The 15,366-nt window shown below is 46.6% G+C and overlaps 1 protein-coding gene across 1 annotated transcript in view; it reads right to left on the bottom strand.

Annotated features, from left to right (window-relative positions):
• Nucleotides 1–15,366, bottom strand: part of VWA8 (von Willebrand factor A domain containing 8) — a 3,012,337-nt gene that overhangs the window by 2,257,043 nt on the left and 739,928 nt on the right. Inside the window, exons 9-10 of the mRNA XM_069639376.1 lie at nt 12,885–12,989; nt 1,173–1,304 (exon numbers count right to left, since the gene is read on the bottom strand). Coding sequence (XP_069495477.1) covers nt 1,173–1,304; nt 12,885–12,989 — 237 coding nt within the window. The remainder of the gene's footprint in view (nt 1–1,172; nt 1,305–12,884; nt 12,990–15,366) is intronic.

Here is a 15,366-nt window from a genome sequence, read left to right as displayed (position 1 = left end):
GCAAAGCCAACAACACAAATTGCTTGCACTACATCTACCACTGGGTGAGTAAAGATTTCCACTGCATCAATGATATCACAACACATGTTCATATGCTGTGAGCCACAGAGGGCAGGCTTACAATGTAATCCGAGTATCTGTTAAATGGACTCGATCACACCCCACTACACAATTACGATGAAGCTGATTGGCTAACATGCAGTACCTTCTGCCATGGGCACTACACATGTAATCAGGTCTCTTCATAGGGTACAAGTCTATGTTCAAAATTAAGGAACACATGGTGGTGGGTATGGAATCAGCGCATAGGGTAGAAGCACAACATTATTTACGGACATGAAATGTTCTCTACTCTTAGATTGGATGTCCACAGAACCTCCCTAGTATGGCCAGGTACAAGCAGTATTAGTGGAAGATAATTTCACACTTGATGCCCCTCCACCTAAAACATCCTCCTTCTATACCTATGCCTAAAATCCTTCCTTTTAGGAACTGCACACGGACCGGACCTAACTCTGTACCATCTTCGTTCTCCCCCAGGCCACTGTGAATCCTCTTAGTGAAGGTGCACTGAAGTTTAGAAGGTATCATATAGTAAATAAAGGAAACATTTCTCTAGAATGTGATGCAACTCAGTGTATGAAAATGCTTTAAAAAGTAATTAACATTTCATAATTTAAATGTTTGGTAAATATATTCAAAAAGAGACAACACGATCAAAGGATATTCTCTGACATGTTGCCCCCACAGCATTAAATTAATGAATGTTTAAGGTGAGATGTGTCCATCTTTGTGTAAAAAAACTGTTGGCAGTGCCACGATTACAAAACAACTGAATTTAGGGTAAGCCATTTACAGGTAGTGGACCAAAATGACGAAACCCTTTTCTTCTTTAACAATAGGACGCCGGACAATGACCTGGCATCCTGTCAAATGCCTTAACCATGGTTGCTCCTCCAAAATGTAACCCATATACACTTTGAAGGTTGGGGTGTCTTTGGGTCCTTTGTGACAAGTGACCACATGTGTGGTGCAAAACTGCAATAGAAACTTGACACATAAAATAAGTTCACCACCAGTCTTATAAAAAAAACCTGCATGACAAAAAAGGACAACATTATCTAACATATTTAATAGACTGTGATGATAGTTAAAAATTCAATTCTTTTTACCTTGATGGAATTTGGCCGGTCAGCCATTTGGACATTCACAGCAGCCTGCAAGTGGTCCCCATCCAGTATTCTTTCAACTTGCAAAATCCTTTGTGGAACTAGAGAAGTGCCTGTATCCTGGAGCTCAAATCTCTGCAATGGAATAACACATATACTGCAGTAATCAAATCTTTAGGTAATATAAATCCAGAATCAAGACTGTCAGAAAGGGCACACTGATAAAGTACAAAAAAAGAGCCCAATATGCACGTACATAATGGCTTTATATTAGCTGGTCTTTAGCAACATAATAGGTTCCTGTGTGGTAAAGATGGGTAGGGTCTGCCTGTATCACCCTGTTCTCTCCTCCCTATGTATCTTAAAGAAAACCCACAAGGCTCGCTCTTACTTCTTCTTGGATGGAAGTGAGACACATATCCTGGGTGAGTGGATGGATTTCATTCATTAGTGTGGACTAGTTACTTAGAAAGGCTTGTTTATTCCTCTCCTTTAGTTAATATAACAATTACTGTCAGCACCGAAGGGCAAATGGGTTTCATGTTTGACTCAATTAATATAAAGAGCACAACGATCTGTGATAAAATGATAAATAACGCAAAATGTAAGGTTACAATGGTCCGTTTAAAAATGTTAATTGTGCCAGGGTGTATTAATTTCACATTTCTTTGCACCAGTCTTTTTTTCTGTTGCTTTATTATACTTCCAGAACCTGGTACTAGCATTACATTAACAAATGTAGTAAAGGAGAAGAACATTTGCCGTTGGTTCTACATCATTATTTTGGCAGTGAAAGTGGTGGCAGTCTATCTGCACAAAAGTAATGATTTGTTAAGTTCATCGTTTTTTGTTGCTTTTTCAAGGGAACACTCCCTGTAACCCCTCTCTCTCTCTCCGTTTCAATTGTATTCCTGCTTTCCCTTTTGTATTTTTTGGGATAAAAGCATGGCACATTAAACACATTTTTGTGCAGATAAAAATAAGAAACAAAACTCACCTCTCGGTGGTGTTCTTTCTGATGTACGTTCCACCCACGCATCCCTATCTATCATATCTATCCCCAGTGGCAGATGCTCTTCTGAAACTTTTTCCACTGCCAGGGGGCGGAGCGTGACTCTGCGTCGGTTCCGTCCGATGCCTCTACGCACCTTGCGTCAGACATAACGTCGGGGCCAGTAGAAATTGAGGCACTGCGCCCCATTACCTCAGTTCCACCCTTTTTCCCTAGCACACCGACGCTGTCGGACCACAGAACTAGGGTGCGCTAGCTACCCCAAGAGAGGAAGATAAGGAGGGTGATGAGGAATCCATGGGAGGAATGTTCAGGAAGAACATTTCAGAGAGGCAAGTAATTTGTTCTTCTAATGGACTCCTTCCTCCGATGGACTGCTCATCGATGATAGACTCCCAAAGCAGAACAAGGACCTGAAAGAGGGAGGGTAGCAAGGGCACCACCTAAACCAGAAAAATCGGATGGACAGCTCTGCCGAAACGAGCGTCCTCGCCAGACATAGAATCCAAGAACAGGCACTCCGCGTTGCAGAGCCGATGTGGTGCCTAAACCTCTAATGGAGTGAGCCCTGAGATTGTCAGGGAACTCCTTGCCGGCCAGATCGTTGCATTCTGAGATGCAGAGAATGATTCATCAAGATAAGCTCCGTTTAGTAACAGCCCTGCCCGCTCGGGCACCAACATAACCAACAAATAGTTGGTCATCAGTCCTGTTCTCCCTTGTCCGAGACACATAAAACTTGAGGGCCAGCAGCAGATCTAGCCGATGGAAATGCTCCTCTGCCTTGGAAAGGTGAGGAGGAGGAAAGAAGACGGGTAGATGGATCTTTCAAGAGACATAGATATCAGAGACAACCTTTGGAAGGAAGGGGGGTGTAACTCTCAATGTCATCTTATCCTTGGAGAAAACCAAGCAGGGAAGATTAACTGACAGAGCCTGGAGCTCACTCAGCCATCTAGCGGAAGTGATGGGAACCAGCAAATCACCTTAAGGGTGAGCAGTTTGAAAGAACAAGAATGAAGGGGCTCAGACAGGGACCCCATTAAAAACATCAGCACTAAATTTAAATCCCACGGCAGAACAAGCTGGCGTGGGGGAAACATATTGGAAAGAACCCTCAGGAATTGAATAACTGGGGATCATGAAAAAGGAGCCCACACCCTGGCGTCCTCTTAAAGACTGAAATGGCTGCAAGATACCCCTTCAGCGTACAAATCTGCAGACCCATCTGGCCCAAGGACAGAAGAGATTCCAAAGCAGAAGAAGCAGAGCAAGTAAAAAGGTCCAGATCCCTCTCTCGTCACCAAGCTGAAAACCTCTGCCACCTGTAGGCATAAATGAACTTGGTGGCAGCCCTTTAACAAATAGGAGTGCGCAAAGAACATCGTCTGACAAATCCCACTCCCTATACCTCAGCCTTTCAGCAGCCTGACATGAAGGTTCAGGCTTCAGAGGTTCAGGCTCAGTACCCTTCTATCTGAGTGTGAGAGGAGGTCCGTTCTCTGCAGAAGGAGGGCAGATGGGCATGTCCAGCAACTCCGAGTACCACATTCTCTGGGCCCAACCTAGAGCTATGAAGATCATTGTCACCCTAAACAGACGCAGTCTCCTGAGAACCAGCAGAATGACAGGGATCAATGGGAACGCACAGAGCAGATCGATGTCCAATTCGCCCAATCAAGACATCGCCCAGAGCTCCCTGACAAGGAGAAATTCCCTGGAGTGGAAGCACCTGCACTTCCTATTTACACTGGAAGTGAAGAGGTCCACCTGAGAAGTACCCCAGAGGGAGAAAATCTCCTCCGGAACTTCCTGGAAGAGCTCCCACTGTTCAGTGTGTCTGCTAGAGTGTTCTCCTTGCTACAAATGGGCTGCAGTCGGAGACACACTGTTCGCCGGAGCCCAGAACCACAATCGCATTGCTTCGCCGCACAGCGGCAAGGAGCCCATGTTACCCCTCTTGTTGAGGTAATGCACGGCTATAGTATTGTCTGTCAGGACCAATACCGCCTTGCCATTCAGAGAGAGGAGGCAGGTGACCAGGGCCAGCCTGATCGCCCTCAGCTCCAGCAGACTGATGTGCTCCCGGCACTCCTATGGGGACCACAGTCTGCTCACCATCAGATCTTGTAGGTGAGCACTCCAGCCTTCCAGGCATGCATCTGTGACTGGTCATTTGTAGTCAAGGTTGACATCAAAGTGACCCCTTCAGGAGGTTGCCCTTCACGGGCCACGGATGTAGGTCCCCGGACACACTCTCCAAGGCGAGAAGGTGGCCTGCACTGCTAGACCTAGCAACTTGCCGGTCGCCTAAGAGGCTTGAAACCTCTGGAGTGATTCATCCGCCTTGGTGCCGAACAAGTTCATGCCATCAAAGGGCACGTCCAGGAGGTTCTACTGGATGTCAGTAGTGACCCCTGAAGTCCTCAGCCAAGAGAAACGCTGCAGGACGGTGCTGGTGGTCATTTTTCTATTGACGCAGTCTGCTGTGTCTAGGCCAGACTGCAAAGTCTGTCAGGAGAATGCCTTGCCTTTGTTAATAAGGACCTCAAAGCCGTCCTTCGGGGATGTGCTCAGCCACCTCAGCAATCACTGACCACAGGGCAAAAGAAAATGTGGCTAGGTTGGCGTTGATGCACCAGAGACCTAGGCTCGAAGAGATGAAAATCTTCCTGCCCCATGCATCCAACCTTCTGATCTCCGTATCCGGGGGCCATGACGAAAATGAGGTGATATTGAGGTTCGCCATAGCTGTCTGTACCACCAAACTCATGGGAATAGAGAAATAAGGGGTCCAAAAGGGCCGGCCTGTACTTTTTAGCCAGATCGCAGTCCACTGTGAGGACTACGAAGGTTGGGCCCACAGTAAGTGCTGGAGGGTCCCCCGGGGGGGAGGTGCTAGAGCTGCTTGCTGCATAGGCAACAGGTAAGTGCAAGGGCAGAGGCACCCAAGCGAAGGGGAGTTCTACCACCCAACTGGTAAGTGCAGGCCTGTGACAGATCACCCGACAGGCAGGTGTGGGCCCAGAGGCCAGTGCAGCGGGGTGCGGATGCTGGTGGCGATTGTGCAGATGGCCTGGACCCTTTAGGACTCATGAGGGACCAGGCTGCCAATCTCAGCGACTGTGGGGATGATTAACAAGGGAGGGAACAAGGAGAAGAGAAAAGTCTTGAGTTGTCTGCAGAACCTAGGGATATCCGCTTAAAGTCAGAAAGAGAGAGGGAGACTGTTCCAGAGGAGGGAGCCAGCCGAGGAGAGATATGCCCAAGGTCTCTGCTTGGAGAAGCATTTAACCAGCAGAGTTGGAGCAAGAAGAACAAAGGGATCTAGAAGGAGAGTGTTTAGTAAGAGAGTGCTGCTGATAGTGTGGTCCCAGGCCCCAGACAGCCTTATGGATGATGCGAAGGGTCCTTGTAGCAACCAGGAGCCAGTGGAGAGATTTTAGGGCTGGAAAGATACGGTCCTTGGGCTTGAGGCCAAGGATAAGTCTAACAGCCCTGTTCTGGATTAGTTTAAGAGGGCGGAGGGAAGAAAGAGGCAGGTTGAGGAAGAGGCTGTTGCAGTAATCCAGCCTTGAGAGGACAGAGCTCTAGAGACACTGCGCTTTGGGTGGAACGTGAGGAAAAGGAGAATGCCTCTAAAGAGGTGAAGTTGAAAGTGGGCCTTCTTGGCAAGGTCCAAGCAGTGATTCGAAGATGACCTCAAGGTTATTGGCTTCAGTGGAAGGAGAAGGAGGAGAGCCCATAGAAGGTGCCATAGTGCAGGAGGGAAACAGGGAACAGGTGACCCAAAAGGAAGAATCTCAGTCTTACTGGCATTAAGACAGAGATCACTGGAAGTGCACCAGGACTGGATAACAGACAGGCAGTTCGGGATGATAGAGGAGGCAGAGAATGAGGAAGAGGGGAGAGTGAAGAAAAGTTTTGTGTTGTCTGCATAACACTGGAAGTGAGGAGTGAAAGCAGAAATCAGGTGAGCAAGAGGAGCAAGGTAGATGTTGAGAAGCCACGACGAGAGGATAGAGTCCTGGGGGACACGACATGTATAGAGGAAGGTGCTGGAGGAGAAAGAGCCCAGGATCACCTGGGACGGCGGTCAATGAGAAAGGAGGACAACCAATCCAGTGCCCGGTTTGAGATACCAATGGTATCTTGGAGCCGCTTTATGAGGATAGAGTGGTTGACTGTGTCGAAGGTGGAAGAGAGGTCAAGGAGAATGAGAACAGCAGGAGAGTTAGAGTCAAGATTTGCAAGCAATTGTTCACAGGTGTTCAGGAGAGCAGTTTCTGTGGGTCTGGATGCTCAGAATCCAGATTGAGGGTCATGTAAACAAACAAGCTCAGTGTGTTGGATCAGTTGGGGAAGACCAACTTCTCCAGGAGTTTCCCAAGGAAGGTTGTAGTAGAGATAGGGCGGTAGTTGGCCGGAGACGAGGGGACGGCAAAGGTCTTTTTTTTAGAAGGGGGTGCACAAGGGAGTGCTTGAGAGAAGGAAGAGCCAGAGGACAGGGAGTGGTTGCAGAAGTCAGCGAGAGCTAGTGCGAGGAAGGAGATGTTGTCCATAGTGGTTCTGGAAGAACAAGGAGACACCTGTTTGGATGAGACAATCATAGAGCGGACTACTCTAGTGACCTCATCTGTTGTGAGAGGTGAGAAGTAGGAGAGAGTGGGTGGGGAGAGACTAAGGGAGGCAGGAGGACAAGAAGAGGAGTGGAAGAGGGGGAAGAAGTGAGTGAGGTCAGAATATGCTGAGCTTTGGAAAGTGGGTGGCCAGTGCAGTGCAGAGGGCCTGAGATGGAAGAGGTGAAGTAGAGACTGCAGATGGATTAACTAGTTCCATGCATATTCTGAAGAGTTCAGACGTGTGGTTAGTGGCACCAGGATGTGGGCCCTCTTTTTAGAGTGGATGGGAAGATGGTATTGCCTTTGTAGCAGGTGACAGGCCAGTTTGTCAGAGGATGAGCCTGGGGTCTACCACTTCCGTTCAGCAACTCTAAATTTGTGTTTCAGAGCGGCTAGATTGGAGTTGTACCAACTGTTACACTTGTAGGCAGGTTTCAGGCAGGTCCTCATGACAGGGGAAAGAATGTCAACAGTGTTAGTGATGGCAAGATGAAGATTGTCAAGGACAAAGTCAGTGGGAGAGTCAGTAAGGAGGGGGGGCAGGAGAGGGGATGAAGGTAGAGGCAAATGCAGCAACTGACACTTGTTTCATCGGCCGGATGACCGCAAAGGAGGCTGGCAGTGCTGGGGGAGGCTCAGTCAGGGGGCTGAGAGGTCCCAAGTGGGAAGAGAGGCGGGAGTGGTCAGAAAAAGAAACAGGAGTAGAGAGAGGGTTTTAGAATGGAAGATCGGCATAGATGAAGGCTTCAGGAGTGTGTCCAGCAGAATGGGTAGGGCCAGAAGGGAGAATAGTGAGGGGGAGAGAGGTACAAAGATTGCGCAAGAGAGTGAAGAGAGTGGAGGCAGAGACAGTGGAGTCGAGGTGGATGTTGAAGTCTCCAAGGAGGAGGAGTTTAACGGTAGAGGCGAGAAGAGAGAAGAAAAAGTCTGCCCATTCAGATAGAAAGAGAGAGACAGGGCCAAGGGGCCTGTAGACGGTGACAAGGGCGAGAGAGAAAGAGGAGGGACACCAAGCTTGCAGACAAGGCTTTCAAAGGAGGAGTAAGGCCGGGTCGGTATGAGAGAAGTAAGGACTCCTCCACCACCAGCTTGGTTGGGCCGAGTCTTGGATATAATCTTGTAGCCATCAGGGAGGAGGGAGTCAAAAGCAGTGACAGAGCTGGCATTGAACCAGGTCTCGTAAGTGCAAGGACATCGAGATCAAAGTCTTCAAGAAGGAGGATGATGTCAGAAGACTGTTTTTACAGCAGATCGAGCATTCAGAGTGGTTAAGTGCAGCTGGTGACCACCTTTGAAGGTTTTCCGAGGAGTGGTGCGGGGGGGGGGGTAAAACTGTTGGAGGAGGCGGTGCAGAGAAAGAGAGAGAGGAAAGAGAAGTATCAGGAGAAGGAAGGAAGTTGATGAGAGTCGGCTGGTTGAAAAGGAAAAGATTGGGTTGAGAACTCTGAGCCATGACAGTGCCGTTGTGATAGACATTGATGATGCACCTAGAGGATGAGAAATGAGCCAAGTGTACTTCCCATCTAGTGCCAATATTGGGTGAGGAGGAAAAAGGGGAGAGAGTAGAGATCAGATGAGGAGTCCAAAGGTCTGGAGAGGGGACAGAAAAGGGGATATCAGTGATAGTCTGTCTGGAAGTAGCGGGGACATAGGTGTCTGCGATGGGTATACCAGGATTCAAGTCCAAGGGATCTTTTTTGAATTTTCTTCTTCCAGACTTCATGAGAGAGGAAGGATAGGTGATAGAATAGTAGTTAGAGTAGATGGGGGAGATTGCGAGTGCCATGGAGGAGGAAAGATGTATAGAAGAGGCTGCACAAGGCACAACGCAAACTCACCAGGCGGCCTACCAGCCGAGATGCAGCACAGAATGGAAAATGCACAGATTTAAAAGCACACCTAGTTTTGAATTTCACCAAAAGGTACAGATGCAGCACAAAATGGCAGATGCACAGATTTAAAAGCACACCTAGTTTCGAATTTCACCGGAAGGTACAGATGGCAAACTTAGAGAGGTGATTTGAGGAGGCACTGACAGGCAGTGGAAAACAAGCAGTGAATGAGTTCAGGGCTGATGCACAGGGTAGGTGATCAACGGGATCAGTTTGTAGTCAGCTAGAAGGAGAGGGAGTCAAGAGTCAGTGGCAACCAGGAAGAGGGTTGAAGTTCAGATCCTGGGTGCTTATCCGTAATGAGTCAGAGCAGATGGCTCATGGTCGTCACCAAGTACAAAATAACTGCAGTTTAGGCCAGGTCATACTACACATTTGGCCACGAGGGGGCCGACAGCCCTGTGTTGTCGACCATCTTAGCCATCAGGCATTGGAAAGCTGCCTGTGGCTTGCCAGGGGTGGCAGCAGGCATCATGTCGACATCTGGTGAGGTGTCCAGGCCACTTGCCTCCTGCAATTTGGCTGCAAGGTCCACCAAGTCACCTTGTTGCCCATAAAACTCCTCTGTGAAGTCTCTTACTTCCCTCGGACAGAGGGGTTCCAGTTGGAAAGAACAGGGTCCCCTTCCTCATCATAAATGTTCTCCAACTGTGACATATATGCCTTGGTGGGAACGGAAGGAACTCTTTTGCGCCACTGGCCCTGGACCATATGTGAGGGAACGTGTGCCACTTTGTCGTGACCTTGTCACGTCTCACTGCGGACTCCTGGGCCAGTTGTTCCAAGTGTGGTCGGATCTGTCGGCTTGGCCGAAGCCGCCAATGCAGCACCCGCTGGCATTGGAGCCGGAGCCGCTGGTGCCGGGCCATTGCGAAGATGTCTAGCATCTTTAATTGGAAAGCCTCCCATTTCTCTGGTGAAGAGGATTTGATTGAAAAGGGACCTGCAGGACCTCTTCCTCATGGCCCTCTTTGGAGTGGTGGCTCCTCTTCTTTAAAGACGAAGATGAGTGATGCCGTACAAAACTGCCAGGTGATCTTGACCTCTTGTGGTGATTCTTTTCCCTTTTTTTTCCTTTCGGACAGGGTCGCGCCCAGTGACCTCAAGCAGGTCCACTTATCCCTTTTCTCCGTGTGGAGGATGGTGAACAGTTCACTTTGCATTCTCGGTGCGCATTCGGGTGCTTTGTATGCCATGATGCGGAGTTCTGTGAGTCATGACCTTCACTAAGGCTATAAAGGCATATGCGGTACGGATCCGACAGACATCTGACGTCCGTAATACATGCATGGTTTGAACTCCAAAGACCTCGTCAGATTTAGCATTCCAACTAACTCGAGAGATGATGTAAGGGTAGGGTAAATTAAGAAAGCTAAGAGCGTAGTTCCAGGTAGTGAGCAGAGTGCAAGAAAAAAAAAGGGAGTGAGGTTGCAGCACATCTATACATACTGGCACCGACTTCATGTCTGGCGCGGGGCATGTAGTGGAGTCCGGCATAGCTGACGCGGAGCTGTGCTGTGCCCCTTGGTGAAGGAAAAAGTTTCTGAGGACCAGCTGGCTCTGCGACAAAGATATCATAGAAGTGGATACAGTGGGAGGGTGGAGTCCATTAGAAATATCTGTGTTTTAGCAGCTATATAATGACATATTGACCCATTTAAAAGAAATCACAATACTCTGGCTTCAGGACAAATCAACACATCCATTATATTTTAGTAGCCCTTCCTTTCTACCACCAACCTGTAATTCCATTAGAGACCAATGGCAGAAAGGATACAGACCCTCGTCTTTGATACAGAAGTACCCTTGTGAAGGGCAACTAGGCATTCAAAGATGTGGAGCCAAACCACAAACACCATTACAGTTTTCAAAGCGTATAGGAGTGCATGAGCATTCGCTAATGATTGCCCTATTCTAAGGCAAGCACACTATTGTGCTCAGTAAATGGCCCTTCATTCTAGAAAAATACTGTCCAGTTCAGTGAATAATTCTGTTCCTGCTACTTTCCCATGCCAAGAACAATACAACGCAGTGTGCATTACTGTAGACCTTTGTGTGTAAATTCAGTAGAGGGGTACAGGGTCAGGAAATGTAGCGCAATGACTTGCTGCTAGGCAGGGTGTGATCTGCATTAGATACAATGTTTGTTGAAGAAATGGGTATTCAGTCCCTTTCAGAACGGGAGTAGAGAATGTTTGAGTCAAGGGGGATTTGTTACATGACCTATGGACGAGATGAACTGCTTGTTTTCTGGTGTTCTTGCAATTCTTTGCTTCTGCTCTTGTGTTGACCTAGTGCAAGGGTGTCCGCCTGAGATGCTGAGCATCTTTTCCCGGGAAGAGTGGTGTCTTGGGCGTGACAGCCTTGTATACATTACAACAGGCTTTGAAGATGAGGTGGGTCGTGTTACATTCACTAACACGTCTGCTATCTTATTAGACTACGGCTTGAAATCACAAAAACCATGGGCACATATAGAAGCTGCGGTCTCCAGGCTATGTACAGACATTTCCACTCAACCACTAGAAAGTGTCATCATTGTTTTTTTTAAATGCATGTCATGTTACTAGTGATTAACGGCAAGCCCTTATGGGCCCTATAGCAACCAAAAACAGTGATGGAAGGAAGGGCTTATCAAGGCTAGTCATTGTCAATTCCTTGGGGCAGCTTTCCAATCCATCAATATTCCATCTGTGCCATTACAGAATTGAGCCAACCACATGCATATCAGTCTTAGCCATGCCGCTAAAGGGAGCCCTCCGGCTAACTGCCAAGCCACATCTGCTCTGCCCAGTGACACAAGAAACCCTAAATATGTTTCTACCTTCTTGGGACTCATCAGTGAGGTGAACCTTAAGTCCACAGACACAGCAAACAAGGGACCCACAACATCTACAAATAATGGACACAAATAATTAACACCAATCTTTAACAGCAAAACTATACATCATAACCATTGACAGTTCTCTGGGCAGAAGCTATTCCATCAATTGTCTGCTTATTACAGAAGAGAAGCAACCATATGCAAATCAATCTTGTCTCTCACTCCAAATGAAGCAGTGAAAGCCACAATTTTAGGCTCAGTCCCCTCTGCACATAAACACTAGCAGCCCAGATATGCTTTGGCCTTGATGCGCCTCATCAGTGAGGGCAATTTCGATTCAAGTATGCCACCGTAATATGCACGTGAATGCCTGCAGAATGATACACCCTGTACATTAAGGTTATTTGTGCCACCTTGCGGTGGCACAACTGTACTCTGCAGCACTTAGTTAAAAAATACATTTAACAAATGTATTAAATAATTATATATGTTTTGCATACAATAGCAGTTTCTTAAGCAATGGTGTTGAGTACCTGTAAACTACTCCATTGTGGTTATCAGATTGCAGGTGGCAGTTTATTTCCTGTTGTTTATGTAAAAGAGCCACCCAGGATTATACGTTGAAACCCAAGGGAATGCTTTTGCAGCTGCAATGCCACATTTTAGATGGAGCAGCTAGACAAGAGACACGACAGTTCAACAACACACTATCCCACCTACACTGCGGTCAAAGGCGCGCTTGGAAAGGCCTGCAGCCATATGAGGCCAAATGTGCACAATACAAATGGCATGTAACATAACTAAAACACAGCATGAATGGAGCACTTGTTTTAAGTTATGTATGATTTTAAAAGATTATTTGGCATTTGAAAGATTTTAAGTTAGAATTGTGGGGGGAGATCTTAATTAAGTACTATACATAGTATAGTACTTTGTCTCGGGAGGATAGCTCAGGGGCAATGTGCTTGCTTTGGAAGCAAGGCGACACAGAGAAAAACAGGTTCCATCCCCGAGTCCGCGACACAGGGCAACACAGGTTCGATCCCCGGGTCCGTGCTTAGAAACCTCTGGGTATTAAGCAAATTATAAATAACCTATCATATGATATTAGACACACTGTGGCAAGATAACACTTCGTGATGCTACACATTGTCACTTAACGCTCTTGTCTTTATGGAGTTAAACGGTAGAAGAACACATATGCCAGTAGCAGCGTGGGCTATAGTTAGTGTTTAGAGAGAAAAAAAGAACAAACAAATTAGAAATAATTTTTGGAGTTTAAATTGGACTGTGCCTCCATTCAAAATTATTGAACAAACCGGAAGGAAGGTGTCTGGTAGCAAAGTGGTAGATCACCATACTCACTTTCAGTGCATCTTTCACAGCGGTACAGCCTTCTTTTCCCAGAAGAACGTTGTATGGATAGAGTCGCTGGATCAAGTGCTGAACAGACATCACAGGAAAGGAATCCTAAAGGAAAGTACAATCATAGGAAGGTTTGAGAGACTTTAACCAAAAAGCTTCTTGATGCAAATTGAGAACATACCAGGCTCAGAGTCATGTATTCAACAGAGCACTTCTCTGGGACAGCAAAACAAACTAACAATGCTCTGGCACCAAGACCTCCTGGATCAGGAACCCTTGAACTAAAGGAGACCGACCAATGTTACTATGTACCAAGTACCCTGCCGGCTTATCCCAATTCATGCTTTCCTGCTTTCACTGCTGCTTGATCCAACCTATTTCTCTACACCCATACTGATGCTCTAAAGCAAAAGGCATACAGCATGTAACAAGTATGAAAACAACAAACAATACACACAAAAAAGAAGACATTTAATTAACAGAGATAGAATAGGAAACAACGTTTCCAATGGCCTAATCCGCTTTTCTGCACGCAATACTGAAAAGATACGTAGATGTTTGCAGCAGTCAAAGATTTGCAGTCCCATCTAGTCTGTCCATTTATCTTCCTTCACCTATTGAAACTCAGTAGAAAGTGCCTAGTATTGAGTTCTGTCTTTGTGCTCACACTGTCATTACTCCCGGTGTTTCGCCCATGCTTTTTAAAATGATGTTTACTGAATTTCCCTACCATCACCTCTGCTGCAAGGTGACATAAGCACCAAATGTTGTCTCTTCATGTTCATGTCGCAAAATTATCCCGGTCGCAGATAATGGGTCTAAGGAATTTGCAAGACTTGCAAACAGTTCAGAGGAGTGGCCGCCTGGAGTTGCAGACACAGGCCTAGGTCTAGACATAGTTGTGATGGCAGGAGCAAGTATTGGAATCAGTCATATTATACACTATGTGGCTGATTTTATGCATGGGGATAGGGTCTTGCAACAACAGGAATTAGTACTGCCAGAAAGGAGGTACATACCTCTCATTTGCATACTGATTGGCAAGCGCTACCTGCACACAAGGAACCACCAGACTGAAAAGCGCCCACAGGTGTATCCTGGAGTGTGTCCTGGAAAGTACATGGAATCCATGCAGCCCACTAGAGAGTACTAGAGGAGATGTCTCCCAGCACTAGTGTGGGGAAAATCCAACTGCCCACAGACTGCCCTCATTCAATTCCAAGGATGGGCCCAGGAATAAGTCCTCGGCAGACATGAATTTTCTTTAACGCTTACCTTCATTCAGAATAAGTTACATACATTGATGGACCTCACAGGGAAGAGACACGCATCAGGATACAGTGCCAGCTCAAACATGGATATTTGTCTCAATGGCCAGGCAGCTAGGTGCTATATTCTCTTGTCTATCGTTATAGTTGTGTGACCACTATAAGCTCCTCAAATTACATACAATGCAGGATATGACACACCTCCCTTCTTTATCCGGCACGTCTATCCTTCTCTTAACCCGTATTCTCCAATCCCACAATCAAACATTACTGCTCTTACACTGAACCACCTTCTTGAGTCTACAAATTACTCAGTAACATTTCAAAACCATGCCTGGAAGCAAAAGCTTAAGCCAACCTCCCTGATGTACTGTTGCTACAATGGATCATGTTAGTTGTAAAAAGAAAACTGCTTGGCTCACTCATTTTCCCCTGCATCTACTCTGCCTTTCAACACCCTTTTATTACAGGCAACAAATCTTGTTCTTTGAGCCAAACAGGACATACTCTTGTATTATGTGTGTGTCTTCTGAAGAACTCAAAATGCCCCACAGTAGCAGATTAATCCGATGTAACTTTGTGGGCAAAGACTCTCTCCAACAACTCCACCTTCCACAATCTTCCTCTTTCAATATACATTTATACCTCATTCGCAATCCTCATGTTAAACCTCTGCACACACTTGTTTGTTTCAGGGTAGTAAAGAGCTGATGTGAAGAATACCAGAACTTTGCTGTTTGGGGAGCTAGGATTGTAGAAAAGAGACTAACCACCATAAAATCAATAATCTCTTTCTTCCTTTCATATGATGCTTCTGCTGACTTACAGATGTTTTGGACTACAACTTCCTTAATTCCTCAGCTAGGACTGATTGAATTTGTAGCTGAAAACATCTGCAGAGCCAAAAGCGCCGAAGAATGTGTGTGTGAAGTGACAAAGTGAAAAATATAAGGATGTCATCCCTTCTTCTCTAGTGGGAGACCTTTCTCACAGGGCTAGGGCCATGCGTTCACAGTACAATAGTATCCTGTGGGTGGTGCACTGAGGGAGGATCACATGGGGGAGGATCCCCCTTATGGAAATGGGTGCGACTATGCTCAGAGAACATGGTATTCCCCTGCGTCAGTACACCTAAATCCTTCCCCAATGTAAATTCCTCTTTCTCCTTCTTTTGATAGGGCCAATGTCTGCTATTGTCAAGTTAGCCAACCTAA

This window comes from Ambystoma mexicanum, chromosome 7q (assembly GCF_040938575.1).
Source record: "Ambystoma mexicanum isolate Mex_15411 chromosome 7q, UKY_AmexF1_1, whole genome shotgun sequence".
Lineage (NCBI taxonomy): Eukaryota > Metazoa > Chordata > Amphibia > Caudata > Ambystomatidae > Ambystoma > Ambystoma mexicanum.
This window is presented reverse-complemented; position numbering and strand designations above follow the sequence as displayed.